Here is a 21,630-nt window from a genome sequence, read left to right on the forward strand (position 1 = left end):
GCCAAAGGCATTTGTTTCCTGACACTGGTCTTTATACCTGTGGTGTGTTCTAGCTCACTTCCAAGGATGCCCTCTGGCCCCCCTGGCTTTGGTTTTGGCTCACACATTGCAGCAATGTTCTCAGCACTTCTTACAGACCTTGACCTTATCACGATGTTGTGTTCTAATTATTTCTTTCTCTCTGGCAACCTCCCTCCCCTGGAGGAATTCTAACTTATTTTTCTTATAAATTGCTTTTAAAAATGGTTTTAAAAAGACATTTCTTTCTGTGCCATCCTATGCACTCATGATTCATCTTTCAAGAGTTGTTTGGTGTGTGTGTTGGAAGCCCCCTCAGTAGTCTCAGAAGGTGCTTTGAAAAGCTAACATTATAGTCTTGTTGGAACTGGTCCCAGCTCAGATTCTATTTTTAATAAGATTCTTTGTATTGTTTTTCAAAAGGTTCTCACTTTCTCTCACTGACTGAAGTAAGAATTTTGTTTCTTACGCTTCCGGATCCTGTGATTTTTCCCACAGGGATCGGTTCTTTGTTCAGCCTCTGGTCATACAGCATTTATGTTTTCAGGACCTCTGATTGCCTTTTGTGCCATTGTGCTGGGAGCTTGCAACAGGAGGCTAGGCTTTGTGTAGATAACGCACTTCACGATTGATACAGTACTGATAACCTTCACTGTTTGCGTCACCTCTCTGTTGTCCTGTGGAATAGGCAGGCCGGACATCGGCACTCGGACCTCTGAGCTCCAAAGAGAGCTGAAGGGACAGCGCTCCAAGACAAACACTGGTAAGAAAAGGCAGGCAACAGCGATAGAGGTGGCCTCACCTCACTAGTATAGAGGATTAGCTTACTAAACTTTCATTAAACATGTTAAATGTATGTTCCAAAGTAATACATCTTTATAGTAAAAAGTCTGGAGTTAAGAGGATAAAAAGAAAATCTCTTGGAGCTGGAGAGGTGGTTCGGGGCTAAGAGTACTTGTGGCTTTTGTGGAGGACCCAGGTTCAGCTTTCAGCAACCATATGGAGGTTTACAGCCATCTGTAACGTCAGTTCTAGGGGATCTGATGTCCTCTTCTGATCCTTGTGGTCACCAGGCACCCAAGTAGTGCATATACATACATGCAGGTAAAATACACATATGCATAAAATAAATAAATCTTTAAAAGAAGAAAAGAAAAGCCCTTGGTGACCATCTCATCCCTCAGCTCTACCCTAGTACAATATCTCTGATATTTTCTTTCTTTCTTTCTTTTTTAAAGATTTATTTATTTATTTATTTATTTTATGTATACAAGTATACTGTTGCTGTCTTCAGACACACCAGAAGGGGCCGTTGGAGTCCATTACAGGTGGTTGTGAGCCACCATGTGGTTGCTGGGAATTGAACTCAGGACCTCTGGAAGAGCAGTCAGTGTTTTTAACCAACCACTCACTGATATTTTCTTGACCGATAGTCTGATGCAGCAGTATGCATCCATTACCCCAGCTGCTCTGGAGGCTGAGACAGGAGGATGACTTTAGTCCAGGAGTTGAACTTCACCTGGGACAACACAGGTAGAGCCTGTCTCAAAAACAAAAAACAAACAAACAAAAAACCAAACAGATGAAAACCTTACAAACAAAATTAAAACAAACCCTCAAGCCAAAAGCAAGGAATTTCTCAAGAATTCTGGCAATTTTCACTAAATGCAGGTGCTAAATACAGTGGCTCGATGGGCTTCAATCACCTTGTTCCTCAGAAAAAGGAGAGTGTGCAGCACATAGAAGGCACAAACAGGGGCACTTGTCTGTTGACTGAAGAAATGACATTTCCAGGGATGTCCTAAGTAGACTGTCATCATACTGCAGCTTGCTCATCATTTGTCATTTTACACAGAGGTACCTGAAAAGAAACTTTAAAAAATTACCTACAAAGAAGGAGTGAGATATATTTCAGTGGTATTTGCCTGGCATGCAGGAGGTCGTGAGTTCAGTCCCCATACCACAAAAATAAAAATACTGGGATGTCATTCTGTTTTATAGATTATCAAAATTATTTAATCAGCTTGAAGTACTTCTAATATTTTTCTGTTGCAACCCTTGCTTCAAGGACCATCTGAGATACTGCCTGCTGATTGCCCCTTCAATATCTACTTTCTATTTCTAGGTAAGAGGAACTTCTAACTGCCCACAAAGGCTTATGTAATGGCTTCATTTTCCAGGCTCCCTTGCAGCTACGTGGCTCTATGACTCAGATTTTTGACCAGAGGGCTTATAAGAAAAATATCCTTTGTAGTTCTTAAGAGCCTCCTTGTAAGGAGAGACATCCATTCATTTTCCCCCTTTGCTGTGACAGAGATTATTCGGTAGCAGGAGCTAGATTAGTCATCTGACTTCTGCTCGCAACAAAGTGACTAGACATGAGGGCTCTGTATCCACAGCACTATGGGGTTGTTGCACCAGACCTGCACTGTACCATCTTGAACACTGATAGGAAAGAGACAAATGGATTTCCGTTTTGTGAAGTTACACATGTGAGTTAGGTTTTTGTTACACTCTCTGTATTCACCTGCATGAGTATAGCTATGTAATAAAGTAGAATTGCAGGACTGAGGGACAGGGTCATTTAAATTCTTGGTTGATACGACCTAATTAACCTTTAAGTCCTCATCACCACTCCTATCATGTGAGTTGCCCTCGTGTGTGTTGCTGTATCATGGCTGCATTTATGTTTAATGGAGAGAACCCCCAAATCTGTTGAAGAGGTACAAAGATTCACGTTACCAAAGGGGGAAAAAATGCTAGAATGTAAAAGCAAGAGCTTAGTTCCAAATGTCAATATCTGTTACATTCTGTATCCATGGAAACCAATCCCTGTGTGTCTATAAAGGGAGTGGGAGGATGGGGAAGTGATGGAGGAATACCACTTGTGCTTCATTGAACAGCACACCGGGAGAATATACAGGTCTGGGTCTATATTATCATTCACATAGTTGCGTCACAGACATCTCTAACCATCCCTGTCTGTGCCCAGCCACCTGACCATCCATCTAGCTTGTAGCTACTGTGGGCCTACTATGTGCTCTTCACTGAGAATGTAGTATTGGGAAGGTTACCATGTCATATACTGTTAGGGATTAAATAAGATGTTGATGATTATAAAAGTAATAAGTGTCATATGTGGGGGAGATAATATGCCTGGAGAGATGTGGGAGAGGTGTGTCAGTTTCTTCTTTCTGCTATAAAAAAATTACCCTAGTGGCTAGAGAAATGGCTCAGTAGGGCAGGAGTGCCTGCTGGGTAAGTGTGTGGATTGAACTCCCATCTTAGCATCTAAGTAAGAAGACAAGTGTGGCAGTTTGTGTGTGTAATTCCAGTGCTGGGGGATGAGGCAGAAACAGGAGTATACTAGGCTTTACTAGCTGCCAACCTAGCTCTAGGTTCAGTGAGAGGCCTTGCTTCAATGGAACAAGGTAGAGGGTGCTAGACCATGACACCTAATGTCTTCCTCTGGCTTCCAGGCATGCATGCACAGAGGTATGTGTACCTGCACACACATGTTCAAACACCACCCTACACACACACATGCTCAAACACCACACTACACACACACACACACACACACACACACACACACACACACACACACACAGAGTAAATTAGCAGCTCAGAAAGAGCAGCATTATTCCTTACAGTGTGTGGCCAGATTGCTCACCCTAGGGTGTACTTGCTTCCTGGTTGGTGGGATTTCTGCAAGCTGCCTTTGTTCCTTGGCTCACAGGCCTTTCTGTCTCCAGGGTCGGAAGTGTAGTAGTTTTGGTGATTCTCAGTTGTTTCCGCCGTCACTTATCTTCATTTACTCTGACCTCTGGGGACATAGAGTATCCCACCAAGTCCATCTCTCATCTGGAAGTCCAGAAAAGCCTTCCTGTATCAAGATCATTCATTTAGTCATCTACAAAGTCCCCTTTGCCATGCATGGTAACTCGATGGAGTCCAGGGATAGGAAGTGTACAACTGGGGAGGGATGTCATCCTGCCCGCCACAGGACTGGTTTAACAGAGAGAGGCTGCTCTGTGAAGAATTCCCAGAAGAGTTGGCCTTTCAATTAGCCTTGTAAGGTACAGGCAGGGGGGAGTGACTAGGAAAGAGTTTGGGTGACCCGAGACTGAAAGGCAGTCATTGGTCTAAGCAGGGTTTGCAGAGGATGAGTGACAAGAGAGGTTAGTGACAGCCCTGAATGCCACCAGGGGGAATTCCAAAAACAATTTTGTGTTTAAAAGAAACACTTTCTCCGATAGTGGTTAGGGCTTGGCTAAGGACTACGGCAGAGGAGCTGGTGGTGGTTTGGACGAGAGATCCTGCAACCTTGTCTAGCTGCAGCTGAAAAAAGAAGTGGACGAAGTGGAGAGATTGAAGGAGTTTGTCAGCAGAGCACAGTGATGGATCCTGGGAATCAACTCATGTCACAGTTCAGCACAGTTCAGCAGGGATATGGGGTATGACCTGGAGGGTCCAGCCTGGAGAAAGCATTGCCATTTACTAAGCAGGAAAACACCAGAGGTATGAGATGTCCCATCCATGAGTAGATGGATGTTAAGGGCCAGTGGATAGGCAAGTGGGAAAGCCTGCATTAATGCCACATGGAGCTCCAAGGGAAGTCTGCAAGGTGCAGATAGTTATACATGGTTGGCTTGCGGCTCCTGACTGAAACCTTGCAGAGGCTTCTGCTGCAACCCTGGAAAGAGACATAGGGATGGCTTCAGGCCACCTCTGGGACAAGCCAACTGTCGATAAGTCCCACTCTGGGGAGCTGGCTATATTTGTAGCTTCTCAGGGTGATGTGGGGGTGAAATCCAGAAGGAGATTTTTTTTTTTATCCTTTTGGGTGCTGGGATTGAGTCTAAGAACTATGCAAATGCTGGGAGAGATATGGAGGTGAGGAGGACAGACAGTCTTTACACACAGGAACCATTCAACACACAGTGCCAGTTTCCTAGGCAGTTGTAGCCAATTATAGTATCTGAGTGACAATCTACATTAGTATCTTAAAAAAAAACAAATTTATTTATTATCAATTATTTTTGGTCTATTATTGTTTCATATATGGATATATATACATATACATACGTAAATATATATATGTGTGTATATGTATGTGTATATGTATATATATATGCCTGTGTGGAAGTCAGAGGACAACTTTTCTGATATTGGTTCTCTACTTCCATATTTATATGGGTCCTGGGGATCAAACTCATGTCACCAGCCTTGCACGAAAGTGCTTTACCTGCTGGCCTCACTGCCTTTCTGATAGTCCTGAAATCCAAAGCAGGTTTCAGTGGGCCAAAGCCCAGTGGATGGAGGGCTGCATTTGTGTCAGAGCTGCAGTCATTTCCGTGGTGGAGACTGGACCACACCTTGGCTCTGTCTCTTCCTCCATCTCAGTGTCCCCTCATTCTGCCTTGTTCATACTCTTGCTTTGAAGGCCGGTTGGGAACACACTGAGCCCGACTGGATTAATCCAGAGCAAGCCCCATTCTATTTGGCCAGCAAATGTATGAATTAATACTGTCTCAGGTTTCCTTTGCTGTGTGAGGGGTTGTGTTCACCAGTTTGGGGGATTAGAACAGGCATGTCCTTGGTGGACTGGGATTCTACCTTTATATACAACAGCATATGTACGTACACACACACACACACACACACTTATTTATTATTGATTGAATATTTATACATACACACACAGATGCACACACATGTATATATGCTGCTGACTAATATTTTGGTAAATGATGAGTCACATTTACCATAGTGATTTCATAAGATTATAATGGAGCCAAAAATTTCTTATCATCTGATGTGGTATGTGAGAGACTTTTCCAGGGGAGGCATAATTCTCTCTCCCTCTCCCTCTTTCTCCTTCTCTTCTTCCCTCCATCTGTGTGTGTGTGTGTGTGTGTTTCCTCCCAGGACAGACCAAAGTAATGACTAACTTGGTGAACCAATGAATTTTTCCTTGGGTTCTTTACTAGAACGTGGGTGAGGGTTTTCTTATAGAGTAAGTGTGACTCAAAAGCAGCTGCATCTGGGAAAGGGTGAGGCCTCATGGGAGCTGTAGTCCTGGAGCTGGCAGGTGGCTCAACAGATCCAAGAATCTCTTCTCTGCACTTACACTGGTCACAGTCTCCTCCCTGAGTGGTTGTTTTCTGCTTCCATTGCTCTGGTTTGGGTCCCTCATGAATCTTGCAAGTTTCACCTTCCCCGGGCATGTGAAGTTTGTTTATCCCTGAGTCTCCCGAGCCTCTCCACTCTCTTCTAGAACGTTCTGACTTGGAGAGCACTGTTGTGTTACACTATCTCAAGCAATGCCATGGTTGTAACACGTTAGTGTGAGCTGTTCCTCAGTGTGACACACTCTGCGTCTCTGTGGTGACATGTAGAAACAGACCTATTGCCAGCTGCATGAAAGTACAGCACACAGCATTATGCAGGGCACACAACACGTGGCGATGAAAATAAGCAGCTAGGTAGCTACATTGTATATTTATCTCGCTGTGCTTTGGGCTATTTCAAAATGCACACCATTCATAAAATGTTTCCCGTAGTGTGCAATGTAATTCCAGAGGCAGCCTCACACAGTCCTGCTTACGTCTCCCTAAGTTTGTCTATTTTCATGTGCATGCACATGTACTTGAGGGCCTTCACGTGCTCCGAGTGTGCTCCCTGGAACTGGAGTTGTAGACAGTTGTGAGCCGCTCTGTGGGTGATGGGAACTAAACCTGGGTCCTCTGCAAGAGCAAGAGATGCTCGTAACCACTGAGGCATTGCTGCCGCTCTTTTATGTGCCTTCTTCATCTCACCATTTTCTCTTGTGCTTTATTTGATCTTCTGTTTCCTTTGTTGTGCCCCAAGAAGCAGTAAATTCTTCCATATATATATATGTGTGTGTGTGTGTATACACACACATATATATGAATTCCGTACACACACACTCTCACTAACATATTCTATATATATATATATATATATATATATATATATATATATATATATATTATAGCCTATGTAGGTAGTAGGCTGTACTTTGCAGGCTGGTATATGTATTCTTTATGATGTCCATTAATGATGAAATGGCCCAAATATCACTTTTCTCACTATATGTCCTCATGGTGAAGAGATGCATGACTGACTGTAGGTGTAAAAGTATAAACAGGCTAGCCCGGTGAGCCCACCCACACTTGTCACTGAGCTTCCACCACATGGCCTCGCCACCTTCAGTTCCTTTCCTCGCTTCGCTAGTCTTAGGAAACCTCAGATTCATCTATTTTAGCAGAAACAGTTCGAAGATGTTACGCTCTGAAGGAGATGTCAGAGCAAGGTGGCAGTGGTGGGGAGGGAGGAGGGAGTACGTGAGGTGTGGGGGTGCTGAAGGATGCTGAGCTTACAATGCTGGAGCTGAGGAGGACGGACACTTCAATCATGGAAGCATCGGCATTGTTTACAACAGAGAGACACACAGGCTTCTGAGCAGCCAATTAAGGAGTCTTTGATTTCTGGTGCATTTTTTTTCCTATTAAGCTAGAAAGGGGATGCTAATGTCTTAGAGGCTCAAGAAATTTGGAAACAGTCACTGTGGAGTGAGGAGCCATTTCACTCTATGATGTTGGAATGCAGTATCTTTGTTATCCATCCATCCATCTATCTATCTATCTATCTATCTATCTATCTATCTATCTATCTATTCATTTGAGCCAGGGTAGCTGTCTGAAACTCACTCTGTAGACCACACTGACACCAAACTCACAGAGCTCTGCCTGCGTGCCTCTGCCTCCGCCTCCTGAGTGTTGGGACTAAAGGTGTGAGTCACCATACCCAGCTTGAATGCTGTTTGTAAGGCCTCCAGACTGGGTGAATTTGAGTGAACCTAGTTAATATGGTCGTCTGACCTCTCTTTCCCTGCATGCTTGCCTGGGTGTATATTCAGAAAAAAATGGAGAATTTGGTTCATAATGGGTTCCTACTTTGCTGGATGGGAAGTCCAACGGGCAGGTTAATGGAATGGAAGGGTAATTGAATCATGGCCTGTATAGTCTATGATAAATAAGAAAGCAGAAGAGTGGATGAGTTACCTCTTCATCACGATACTCAAGTTACCTAAGAACAATTCAAAAGATGGAGTTACTTGTTTTGGATCATAGCTTCAGCGGTGTTAGAACGTGGGTGTGGCTGAGCAGAACAGTTCACACTGTGGCTGCCAGAAAATGGAGAAAAAGGGGATGCAGAGAATGTCCAGGACAAGATGCAGTCCCTTAAGGATGTGCTCTCAGTTACCTGGCTTCTCCAACTAGACCCCACCTCCTAACGTTCCAGAACTAAACAGTGTCCCAGCCTACAGAGTGCCACCACCTGGGGACCCAGACTCCAATGCATTAGCCTGTGGGTGACTCCTTGTTATCTAAAGCAGTACAATTTTAGCATGGTGTAGGTATCTCCATGATGGGAGACTTCAAGAAAGAGTGGGCGGAGCTGAGCTTGGGTGGCGAGTGGGTGGCTGGAGTCGAATACAGTGGAATACAAGGTAGCGAGAAAGGAGGGTGTAACAGGGAGAGCAACTCTGCCATGCGGCTTCTCCACATGGATGCTGAGACCACCCAGGATAATGGCAAAACCCGAGACCTATGGGTGAGTCCTCTATGCCTTGGGGCCACTGAGGAGAAAAGGACTTTGGCTGCCAACTTCCCAAAGAAGAGTGTTTGGACAAATGAGTGAAGTTGTAGAGCCCCAGGCAGCTTCTCCTCCCGGCCCCTTCACGATCTCATGTGTAGGATCAAAGTGAGCAAGTTTGAACTGAGGAGCCGTCCGGAGGTGTTGATATCAGGGAAGAGCCTGGTCTCACCAGCTACAGAATCCTCACCTGCCCCATGTGTGTGGTGATCCTTCCATCTGTGCAGTGGCTACTGTGTGACTGCAGGGTCACTCTGTCCTTAGTACCAATTTCCACCCTCCCTTCCAGGCTTCCTTTCCAGAAATGGCAAAGGCGAGACCATACCCGGTCAAAGAATTAAATAGCAGAAACCATGTGCCAACTTCTCTACATGCCTTTATTCATACAGAAAGATCTAATGAGATCTGGTCCACTGTTACGTCCGATCTTCTGTAGATCCTGCTCTCGCTGGCAAATATTCTAATTTTGCTTGAAAAAAATGGATGTAGGTCCACTTAATACCCATCATTTACATTAGTTTATGATTTAGAAACAACATTATAAAAATGTTAGTGTTCTTCGTCTGTGCCATAAAATCCTGCCATAATTTGATCCATTATTTTAAAAGGTCAGCTGTAGTAAAGCCATGTTATTGTGGAGACAATGGTTTTTCACAACACTGAAGAAAGGGTTCTGAAACTAGCTCCCATCTGAGCATTGGGTCTTCTCTCGGATGGGTGGAGGGTAAAGGAGTCTAGACTGGTGACAGAGCAGAAAGAGTGAGACATCACATGGTAACTGAGAGTTGGGGGAAAGAGCCTGTCTTCCTGCTGTTCTGGTCACTTGTGTTGGCATTTAGGCTCCGCCCCACAGTTACCTGGCAACAGCTAGGTATGCTTGACTCACTACAGAAGGGGCTGCTTGCCCCCCCACCCTCTTGCTCTTACAAAGCAGTCCTCTTGCTCTCCCTCTCTCCCCATTCCCTTCCCCTGTCTCTCTCCATGTGTTCATGGCTAGCCTCTACTTCTCCCCCCCCACCTTTCTCTGTCTCTACTACCCTCTCATCTTACCTCCCCATGTCCTGAATAAACTATTCTGTACTATACCTTTGTGTGACTGGTCTTTAAGGGGAAGCGATGCCTCAGCATGGGCCTGCAGCATCACCCTCTTTCCCCACACCTGATTGCACATCCACCAAACATATTTCTTCTCTCTCTATTTTTATAAAAAACGACAGCTTGGATTCGAGTTATTTTCTACTTAATGTGTGCTTTGTGGCAAGTAACCATTTTGACTGGTTCCCAGTCTACTTCATGGCCATGCCTTTCTCAAGGAGGGGGTGATTGTTATATGAATTAAGATTATACGGCATTGGGGGGGGGATAAAGAGATAGCTTAATGGTTAAGAGCATCTGTTGCTCTTGTGGACGATATGGGATTGGCCCAGCACCAGTGTGGTGGCTCACAACGGTTTGTAACTCCAGTCCTGGGGAATCTGATACCTTCTTCTGGTAGCAGGTGGGCACAGAGCAGACTTATACACATGCAGGCAAAACATTCATACACATAAAGAATAAATAAAAGAAATGCAGCATTAGAAATCTCTTAAAGTTTTATTCTGTTCCCTCCCCCTCTCCCTCCCTTCCCCCTCCCCCGTATGTGTGTGTTTGTGTATCTGCCTGCCCGCCTGTATATATGTGTGCAGGTGTCTGCGGAATCAAGAGGGCACCAGGTCCCCAGGAGCTGGAGTTATAGGCTGCTGGGAGCCTTGTGACTTAGGTGCCAGAGGATCAAACTCAGGTCTTCTGGAAAAGCAGTATACACTCTTAACTCAGTGAATCATCCCTCACCCCCAGGCCCAGTAGTATTACTTTCTAAATATAAAATGCTTAGCTTTCTGTTCTCTGTGTCCCAAATCCTTGTGTCTCTGTGAGCTATGAGTCTTCTGTAATAGCCTGAGAATTAGAAGGCTGCAGATGGTCAGGGAACAGCATCAGCAAAGGGCTCTGATCTATCCACCACTCCCCCTGCATGTATGGGCTCTGTATGCACAGAGCAGCCCAATACAGATCAGAAACAGTTCATCCGTACTGAGCACTCAGACTTTGTCTTTATTCCGTAAACTATACAGTGTACCAACAGTTTACTTAGTGTTTTTATTATATTGGGTATAATAAATAATGCAGGAAAGATGTAAAGCATAGAGGAGGGTATGCGTAGGTTATAAGCAACTACTATACCATTCATGTAAGGGAACTGAGTGTCTTTCCAGGGATCTGGAACCTGTTCCCTGTGGTCAGTGATGACTGTATACTTGACTAGAGTGAACTATTTTTCCCCTTATGGTTAGCTCATTCAGATCTTAGGGAGAAATGACCATCCATCACCAGTGGCTGGCCCCAGGTGGGAGCTTCATCACTGTTTTGATGGATAGGCTTTGTGCAACATTTGGATAAGATTGAAACTGATCCCTGAGTTCAGCCTTTGGGGGTTGGTTACAGGCTGTGGTCTAGCTGGTTCAATAATGGCTGTCTCCCAATTGAAGACCCGAAAATCTAGGAGATGTTCAGTTCATGAGGCCTTATACATACCTCAGCTGGCCTTCAGCTAGAATCCGGAAGCAGTAGGCTCTACTGCCAGTGAAGGATCACACTTGCCAGCGAGAGCGAGAACAAGCGGGCAAAGAAAGCAAGATTCTTTCTTCCATGTTCCTTAGATTGGCTGCCAGCAGGTGTGGCCCAGATTAAAGGTGGGTCTTCCCACCTCTAAAGATCTGGATTAGAATGGGTCTTCCCATTGCAGATGAATTATGAAAAATCCCTCACAGGTATACCCAGCTTCTTGGGTTTTAAGTTACTTCCGGATGTAGACAACTGGGAATAGCCATCACACATAGTCTAGTTCTTATGAGCGTCGTGAGGATAAACTGCAGAGTCCCTGGCACAGACGGCACAGGAGCCGTTAGTGCCATGGTGCAGTATCACAAGGCTTAGCAATCCGATGCATCCGACAGCCGTCAGGACTCGCACTGGATCCTTCCAGGCTTAGCAATCCGATGCATCCGACAGCTGTCAGGACTCACACTGGATCCTTCCATTATCTGCAACATTGTCTGGACACAGAGCCTTCTCCTTCCCTCAGTTCTCTACTTAATGGTGCAGGTGTGTAGCCTTTACGCTTACAGGCTTCTCAGCCGTAGCATCCCCGCCGGCCCCAGCCCATCTCTGAGCTTATTCTCCTTCGCCGTGCTCACCAGCTCCCAGTGTATTGTCTGATAGGCCTTCTTTGGGCTTCAGGCCATCTTCATGTACGAAAATGGGAACCCCATGAGAGCTGGCATGGATGTCTGTCTCTTCACCATTCTCATTAATGCCTGGACCTAGAGATTAGTGCCTGGCTGAGCAGGTGTGTGGGAGCGCCTCAGCAGAATGAAGATAACTGACGTTGAAAATGGTCCCATCTTCCAGGCCCTCTGTTTCCGCAGCCGTCTGGAGTGTTTTAGTCAGAAGATCAGCTTGTTATTTGTGTATCTATCTCAAATATCCTTTCCTAAGGGAAAGCTCAGGGTCTGGGGCCACAAGTACACCGGGTAAGGAATTCAGTGAAAGCTTCACTACTGAGTTCCCAGGTTTACTTGTAGTGTCGCACATCCGGCATACGCTGCTAACAAGGGATGCTTGTTTCAGGAGTGGACCAGCTCCTGTCACCCCACTTCCTCATCTCTTTTCCTGCCACAGAACTGTCATTATGTTTTCTTGTAGGGCACCAATGCCTCTGCTCTGGAAAAAGACATTGGACCAGAGCAGTTTCCGATCAATGAACACTACTTCGGATTGGTCAATGTAAGTATTGATTGTTTCTTATGTTTTAGGGTATTTGATGTAACTCTGATGACTTTTTTGTTTGTTTTTGTTGTTTATTTTTTTGTTTTGCTTTGTTTTTGGAAGAGAAGATGTAGCTATGTAGCTGTGTTGGTCCTGAACTCATTCTGTAGACCTGGCTGGCCTTGAACTTGCCTCTGTCTGAGCACTCCCAACTCTCCGACACCACTAGCATCTTTATTTAAATAACTGTGTGCTTTAGTTAGTAGTAGAGTCAGATGCTGGAGGAGGGCATTTTAATCTACTTTTTAAAATATTCTAATAGTTGTCCCCAGCAAAGGACTTATTTGCTCCATGATTGATTGAATTTGCATCCCCTTTCCCAGGTGCCTCTAGGGCTTCCCTTTGTATGTGTCACTTTCACAGCGATTTCATTAGTGTGCAGCCAAACCTGCTTTGCTTTCTCCCCCTTTCTCACAGCATGGGCCTCTCGGTCTTTGTTTTGGTATGGGCCAATACATGGTGAGGTTTAAGACTTGGGAGCTGCTTACCTGTGCTTGACTAATAATACAGCTTATATTAGAGATCTGTAGTTATACACATAGATAGAATCTCCACTTGAGGTAGGGGAGGGCTGTCAGTCAAGAACCAAGAATCATTTATCCCAGAATTACTTGGCCCCAATGGTTGTGTGACAAAACTTTTCCTAGGGAGACGCAACCCATATATCCACTCACCTCAGATAGTGAGATCAAATTACAGTTACTACCAAAGTTTAGTTTGATGAACCGATGAATTTTATTGGGGTTACAGGAGTATGGGTGAGGGGTTACTCACAGGAGCAGAAATGACTCAAAGACAGCTGCATCACCAAGGCTCACCCGAGCTGGGAACCTGGAGCACACTGCACAGCCTGCAGCCAGCTCAGCAGGGTGGAGAGTGTCCTTTCCAAGTGACACCTAGTCTAAACCTCTTCCAAGCAGCTCAACTGGTTTCTGCCTCTTCCACACAGCTGTTCCAGTCTGAGCCTTCTTGGCAGCTTTTGTTCTTCCTAGAGTCTTCTTTGTAGTTTAGCTGTTTACTTTTGACAGGGAGGGGCCTAGTGAATCTGGTCAGTTTCAGGGACTTCCTGAAACTATTTGGAGATTTTTCACTTTTCCTATGTAAGGAGCTTCTCTAACAGATGGAGAGTTTCAATCTTGGAGGAAACTGTTCCGAAACACTGGTTTTCTTCCTGCTAGGCGGGAGCCCCTTAGCGTCTGGCTTTACTTACTGTTCTGCTTCCTTGATAGCAGAGCCATGTGCTAAAGTGATGTCACTCATCACCTCTATGGAGTTTCTACGTCACTGTATCTTTATTGAATAGAAGTTTTAGGTGCCAAGTGTGTTAGCTCCCAGACACGTGGGTTTCTGAAGCAGCTGCTCTGCCAGTCGGCCAGTATCCTGCTGTGGGGTGTGCTTGGAGAAGTTGGACACGTTCTTTGCAATTAAATGCTACATTAGGTATAAAGGAAAGAGCTACATTTGAATTCTCCCTCTACTGTTAACTGGTTGTGTGATCAATCCCAGGCGAGGAACTTGGACTTTCTGCTCCTTCATTCCCATTTTTACTAGTTGTGGGTGCAGTGGCTTCTCCCTCTTGAGTGTCAGTGAAGAATGAATGAGAGAAAGGGGAGTCAGGGAGTGCCACTATGTGAGGCCCTGATGAGAGGCCAAGGTATGTTGTAGACACTTGAAAAATATTCCTTTTATTTCTTTAGAGTTGACTACTAGATCAGAGCTGTTGTGACTGTAGGGTGTCTGGGTAAAAGATATTGAAACCAGCCAGGCGGTGGTGGCGCACGACTTTAATCCCAGCACTTGGGAGGCAGAGGCAGGCAGATTTCTGAGTTCGAGAGTTCAAGGCTAGCCAGGTCTACAGAGTGAATTCCAGGACAGCCAGGGCTACACAGAGAAACCCTGTCTCGAGAAACCAACCCCCCCCCCCAAAAAAAAGATATTGAAACTGAACAGAGGAAGGCCACATAGGCCCTGGAAATACAGGATATCATATTGGCAAAACTCAGTCTTCGAATTTTAATACAATTTATTTTAGCAATCGTGCATGGACATCCACTTAACTCTCTGAAGAGAGTTATTCAATTCCTGGGAATTCTTCTCTAACTAAGGAATATAGAAATGTAGACTACGGAGAGAGAATGAAGTCTGCTGCTTATCTTGTAGAAGAATTATGAGAACTGTATCTATTAATAGCTTCATTTATGATTCCTTGTCATTTATGAAGGTGCCAGCCTCTGTGTGAAAGGTTTGTCACCTGCTACATGATTGTGTCAGGGAGAATCAGAATATATAGGCACTGAAGATGTCCTAGCCACAAAGCCATTTCAGAGATGCCCATGTTCCATTTGACCTCTACAGCATTTTGTAATCTAGGCTATGGATCTTGTTATTTCTTTGGAATTTCTTCCTGTTCATTTACTGAGTGGGAACAGCTTTAAAATACAGGTCTCAGCTGGGGCCTCCATCAGCGTTGGGCTTCCAGTCACTTAGAAACCAGTGAGATAATGACTTTCCCGTCTGAGGTCAAATTCTCAGTGTCTGTGACTGGAAAGGGATAGATTGTTGCTGTGTGGGCCCTAATCTGATTCCAGAGGAACCAGGGACTTGTGTGATACCACACTGGGACAATTGCCACCTTGGACAAAACGCAAGGCAGGGTTACTTAGAAGAAAAGAGGCGGGACGAAGGGAGGGGCGCCTATGGAGGGGCTTCTTGCTCTGTTGCGTTGGAGTAGGTGAGATTTTGTACTGTGGGGCGGCAGCCACTGTAGCCCTAAACAAACTCTGTTCCTTAAAGGCTTTGTTTGAGCAAGCGGTTCTTAACTCCTTAAATACACACCCACCCACTCCCTCCATTGTATGTGCATGTATCTATACATATACATATGCATGTACACACACATATACACACACAGACACATACACACACAAATGCATACACACACATACATATACACACACATACACACACAGAGAGAGACACACACATACACACACACATACACATGCATACACATACATGCACATACACATATACACACATACACACACATATACACAATACACACACATACACACACATGCACACACACACATACACACATATACACACACATACACACATATACACACACATACACACATATACACATACACACACATACACACATACACACATATATGCATACACACGCACACACACGCACACACACACACATCTCCTCTTGAGCTATATCCTCAGCCCCTTCAGTTTCTTTTTGATTTTGATTTTTATAGTCATGGGAGAGTTTTGTTTTGTTTTGTTTTGTGAGACAGGTCATTCCTGTATAGCTCAAGCTGCCTGGAACTCATTGTGTGGTCCAGGATGGCTTCCAACTTGCAATGGTCCTCTTGCCTCAAGCATGTCAAGTAACACTATAGCTAAGGAGGGGGTGTGGGTGGATGGCTATATGACCCAGTGGTTCTCAACCTATGGATTGTGACCCCTCTGAAGCTCCATTTACCCTTTCACAGGGGTTGCCTAAGATGATCAGAAAACACAGATATTTACATTATGATTCATAACAGTAGCAAAATTACAGTTATGAAGTAGCAACAGCAATAGTTTTATAGTTGAGGGTGTCACCACATCATCAGGGGGTCGCAGCATCAGGAAAGATGAGAACCACTGCTGTACCCTTTTGTTCCTGTCCTTGTTGATCAGATCCACCATTACCTAACTTGACATGTTTGGCTCCAATATGGGAATACAGGGATTGGCAGGTTCCTGGATCCTGGCACCTCCCTCTCCTCCCCTGTCCAGAGGTGGCTTGCCCAGACAATGATTCCCGCCACTCCTCTTGTGCTTTGGCAGTTTGGAAACACATGCTACTGTAACTCTGTGCTTCAAGCGTTGTACTTCTGCCGGCCGTTCCGGGAGAATGTGTTGGCATACAAGGCCCAACAAAAAAAGAAGGAAAACCTGTTGACATGCCTGGCAGACCTTTTCCACAGCATTGCCACGCAGAAGAAGAAGGTTGGCGTTATCCCACCAAAGAAGTTCATTTCAAGGCTGAGGAAAGAGAACGGTGAGTGCTGCGGTCATCGTGGGTTCGTGGCTCCGGGAAGGGGAACAGCCCTGGTTCTGCTAAGGTTATCATGGGTTAGCGGCTGTGGGAAGGGAAACGACCTGGTTCTGCTGCAGTCATCATGGGTTGGTGGCTCCAGGAAGGGGAACGGCCCTGGTTCTGCTGAGGTTATCATGGGTTAGTGGCTGCGAGAAGGGGAACGGCCCTGGTTCTGCTGCGGTCATCGTGGGTTCCAGGCTTTGGAATGAGGAACAGCAGTGGTTCTGTGTAGCCTCAAAACGAAAAGCTCATTTAATTTTTTAGGGAGAGTAAGTATGGTCAGTCAGTGGTTTTGTTTTGTTTTGTTTTGTTTTTTGTTTTTGTTTTTTTAAGAAAAGAAGTTTCAGGGACTGGAGTGATGGCTCAGTAGTTAAAAGTGAGCATTTTAGAAGTGTACTGTCCCCTTCCAGAGGACTCGAGTTTGGTTCTCAGGACCCATACTGAGTGGCTCATAGCCACCTGTAACTCCAGTTCCAGAAGATCTAATATCTTATGTGTCATATACAATTGCATAGACACCCCACACACATAAATTAGAGAGTGGGGGCAGGCTACCTACACATTTAGATCCTGTTACAAACGTGGAACTTAATCAGTTAATTAATCTATCCTCTCTCTTTATAATTTAATTAATTAACTAATCAGATAACTAATTAATTAATTAAATTAGAAAGGGGAGAGGATAAAGAAAAGACAGAGTTTCTTTTTATAGCCCTGGCTATTCTGGAACTTAATCTGTAGACCAGTCTGGCCTTGAACTCATGGAGATCCTCCTTGTCCCTGCATCTGTCTCTGGAGTGCTGGGCTTAAAGGAGTGCACCACCACTGCTCAGCAGAAGATATTTCTTCTTTTCTCATTATATGTGAAACAAAAAACAAATATAAATTTAAAAATTAATATTTGACATCTCATTTAGAATGATTTCTTTCTCTTCTTTTTTTAATACGCTGCACTCTGGGAAAGGATTATTGTAAGGGTAAAATAAAACTGTCTAAGACAGACTTTTGAGTGCTATCCTCCTAGGATTAAACGTGGTGATGCACTCCCTGAGCAGAGCAGCACTACCTAATGAACTGTGAAAGCAGCAAACACAGGTTACCTAACGAGGCTCTGGCGTGTTAGAAGTAACAGGGTGCTATAGTTTGGGTGACACATGTCCCCATAGGATCGTGGATGATCAGTCTGGGGTTGTTGATTCTCCGTTGGTGATGTTGTTCCAGAAGGTCATGGAAACTTTAGGATCTGGGCTGTAGCTATGAAGCAGATCACAGGAGTGAGCCTTTGAAGGGGACATCTGGTTCCTAGCCCCTGTCTCATTCTGTGTCTCCTGTGCACCGTGAGGTGGATGGCTTCTGCCATACTCCATTGTTCCAGTGACTGGGACTGAGCAAGCAAGAGTAGAACCCTCTGGAACCTATCCTTCCTCCTCTGAGTTAATTTGGTTGGGTGAGGCGAGTAATACTGCAGAAGTCAGTGGCAAGGTTTCCAGTCAGTATCTTTTTTGTTTTTTGTTTTTGGCGGGGGGGGGGGGCGGGTGATAGAAACATGTTGTGTATTCCAGAAGATTTACACTGATTTTTCTGGTTATTGGACTATTTAATGTAGCAACTTGTATCTGCCCTAAATTCCGCCTTACTCCAATGAATTTACATGGTTAACCCAGTGTCTGTTTTACAAAGTTTTGTTTAATTTGATAGCTAGCTTTAGAAGTTGTAATATGTATGTATGCTAGAATAAACGTGATTTGAATAAAGAAGGAAACCAACCATCCCAGTGCAGTTGTGAGCAGTGGTGAGTGATTGTGAGCGGTTGTGATCAGTTGTGAGCAGTGGTGAGCGGTTGTGGTCAGTGGTGAGCGGTGGTGAACAGTCGGACTAGCAGTAGGGGCTCCTAGCTGCTTGCCTGTCCCAATAGCAGTGGCAGCAGTAGACTTAGGGCATTTGCATTTGTTTTAGGAGCACTATGGGAACGTTATCTGTTCACATATACTTCACATTTCTTTCATCTTTCATGTAAGAGTCTTCCAGGCTGGTCTTAAGGTTTAATATGACTCTCGGGAAGAGAATTTAGTTGCTATGGTAAGATGACTCAATGACTAATTAGTCATTGGGGGTCACATATTAAGAATCGCTATTTAGGGGTTCAATAGATAAAGTACGGAAGCAAGTGAAAGGATTAGTGTTCAGATCTCCAGAGCTCAAAGCCAGCAGGGCAGGTGTGGTAGCCTGCTTGTAATCCCAGCAGGCAGAGGCGGAGAAAGGGGCGGGCCAGCAGGGCAGGTGTGGTAGCCTGCTTGTAATCCCAGCAGGTGGAGGCGGAGAAAGGGGCGGGTGGAGCAAGCTGGCTAGCCAATCAGTGTGTGCTGGAGTTAACGAGTTAGGGAGAGACCCTTTCTTAACAGATAAAGTGGAGTGTGACTGAGGAAGCCGCCAATGTCAGTCTCTGCCCTCTTAATACTCACGCTTGCACAAGTGTGCACCTGCTCAGAAGAATACTCCTCCCTCTAACATACACACGGCATGCGTACAGGCAAAACCAATAGATATTTAATCAAGGTTTTTGTCTCGTAACTTTGGTTCTTTTCTAGAATGAATTAAACTTTGGATCGTTGTTATACACGACGGTGGGGAGATAAGGGATATTAGTTTTTGGTAGGTGGTAGGAAACGGAACAGAATGATTCTTTTTGGAAGTTACTCGTTTGTAATTGCACAGTAGAGATGAAATACATTTCTATGCTATGCCTGTCCAGTCTTTGGATATAGTTACCGAAGCTCGTCATGGAAACTAAAAATGTCTGTTCGCTCTTCAAGCTGCAGAGTGTGAAATGATGGCCTTCTCCTTTCCAGATCTCTTTGATAACTACATGCAGCAGGACGCTCACGAATTTTTAAATTATTTGCTAAACACTATTGCGGACATCCTGCAGGAAGAGAAGAAACAGGAAAAACAAAACGGGAAATTAAAAAATGGCAACATGAACGAACCGGCAGAGAATAATAAGCCAGAACTCACCTGGGTCCACGAGATTTTTCAGGGAACACTCACTAACGAAACTCGATGTTTGAACTGTGAAACTGTGAGTACTGGGGCGGGGTGTGTGTGTGTCCATCTTCCTTGTATATGTGTATTGAGATATCTCATGCTTACCGTTGCCTTCAGTATGAGTGAACTATCCTGTTTATTATGCTTCCGGAGCTCAGAGGCAAACTCTTAGAAGTTTGGGTTCATGGTGATGTCTGTCTCAGCCGGTGGGAGCAGAGTGTTGGAGACAAGTATCCGGCACACAGTGATTGGCTAGCCAGCTTGCTCCACCCACCCCTTTCTCCGCCTCTACCTGCTGAGAGACAAGATGTCGGGTTACAGTACTCCATGGATGGATTTTAGGGCTAAACACTGAAGTACTGGACTAGACCGTGACCCACTTAATAAGGTTCTCATCATGAAGAGGTCAGGTGTGATGTGGAAACCATTGCCCTGACTTCTGGGAGTCCATTGTGGTGTATCCTACTTAGAGGGAAAGGAAGATTGACTCCTGTTTGTACTCAGCTGGGTAAGTGAGTGGCCCGTCACAGCGTTATTTTGGGTATTGGGTGATCCTGTGTCCTTGGTTGTGTCTAGCACATGAAAGGCCCTTAAAGTCATTTGGATTTAAGGCTATCTTCTGTAGGGAGTGACTCAGAGTGACATATTTGCTTGTTATACTTAACTTAAACTTGGAGAGTAGCTTCATATTTTGCTAGGTAAGAGTCCAGCTGCCTGAGTTTTGTGCTAGCCCTGACTCTCAAAGAGATTTCTAACCTTCCCATGACATTGCAGTTTTCTTCTCTGTCTTCCTTGGCCTCATCTGTGAAGCAGGGATGACGAGCACATTATTGCACCGGCGTCTGGGAAGAGTGGATTTGGTGGCATCTGTTTAACGCGGAGCTGTACTTGACACACAGTGAAGTCTATAATGGATGCCGTCTGTCATTTATCCCAACTGCTAAACCCACGGAAAGTCTGTGTCCCGTTAGAACTCTCAGATTCCTTGACTCAGACAGACCTGGTTGAATAGACATTTGTCTGGGGAGAAAAGATAAGTAGTTCTACCAGGATTTGCTAAAGGCCCCTCTGATGGTCTGCCCCACTGATGTTTGCGGAGCCATCCCTCATGGGTGATTTAAACCAGAGCTTCTTAGCCTTTTTTTTTTTTTTCAACTTGTGACCTATTTTTAGCCCAAGAAATTTTTATATGACTGGTTTATAAAGTAGACATAAAACCCAAACATTTACAATAATCATAAATTTATTTTACAACTGTTCTCTGGGGTCCATATAATTTTGCCGTTTATTACAGTTGAAACCGTACTCGTATTCTAATGGGATGTGTATACTTGTTTATTTTCACACCAAGAATTCAATCATGGCTGACTCTTTGATTCTGTGGGACGCAGAACACCTTCAGTGTTTTTTCAGAGGTGATCAATATTTTGATTTTATAATCATCAGTGCTGAGAACCCTGCTGCACATAAACACTTAAGAAAAAATGGCAGAAGTGTGTTTGGGGCTACTTCCTAAAGTGTTGGACATCCTATCCGAATCCCAAGACAGAATTAATTTTGCAATTTCTGTATTTGTGCTTTTAAAAGATGCTTTTATTTATTTTTCTTGTATGTGAGTGTGTGTGTGCCTGTGTGAGTTTATTCAAGCAGACACCTTTTGAGGACATGAGGCTCTTGGATCCCCGGGAACTGGAGTTATAGGCGCTGCCCTGTGTAGGTGTTGGGCCCCAAATACAGGTCCTGAACAAGAGCAGTGTGTGTTCAGAACATACACCACTCAGCCACTGAGCCATCTCTCTGGCCCCCACTAAGCAATATTTAAAAAAAGCTCAAGTCAGTAACTGCAACAGAAGTTTTTAAAATTAAGCAGCCTAGCTATGTGTGGTGACACATGCCTTTAATACTCAGGAGGCAGA

General features: G+C 44.6%; 1 protein-coding gene across 1 annotated transcript in view; it reads left to right on the forward strand.

The window, feature by feature from the left end:
- Nucleotides 1-21,630, forward strand: part of Usp46 (ubiquitin specific peptidase 46) — a 64,883-nt gene that overhangs the window by 18,225 nt on the left and 25,028 nt on the right. The window contains exons 2-4 of the mRNA XM_028780765.1: nt 12,445-12,525; nt 16,417-16,630; nt 19,519-19,748. Coding sequence (XP_028636598.1) covers nt 12,445-12,525; nt 16,417-16,630; nt 19,519-19,748 — 525 coding nt within the window. The remainder of the gene's footprint in view (nt 1-12,444; nt 12,526-16,416; nt 16,631-19,518; nt 19,749-21,630) is intronic.

Source organism: Grammomys surdaster, unplaced genomic scaffold (genome assembly GCF_004785775.1).
Source record: "Grammomys surdaster isolate TR1022 unplaced genomic scaffold, NIH_TR_1.0 372, whole genome shotgun sequence".
Lineage (NCBI taxonomy): Eukaryota > Metazoa > Chordata > Mammalia > Rodentia > Muridae > Grammomys > Grammomys surdaster.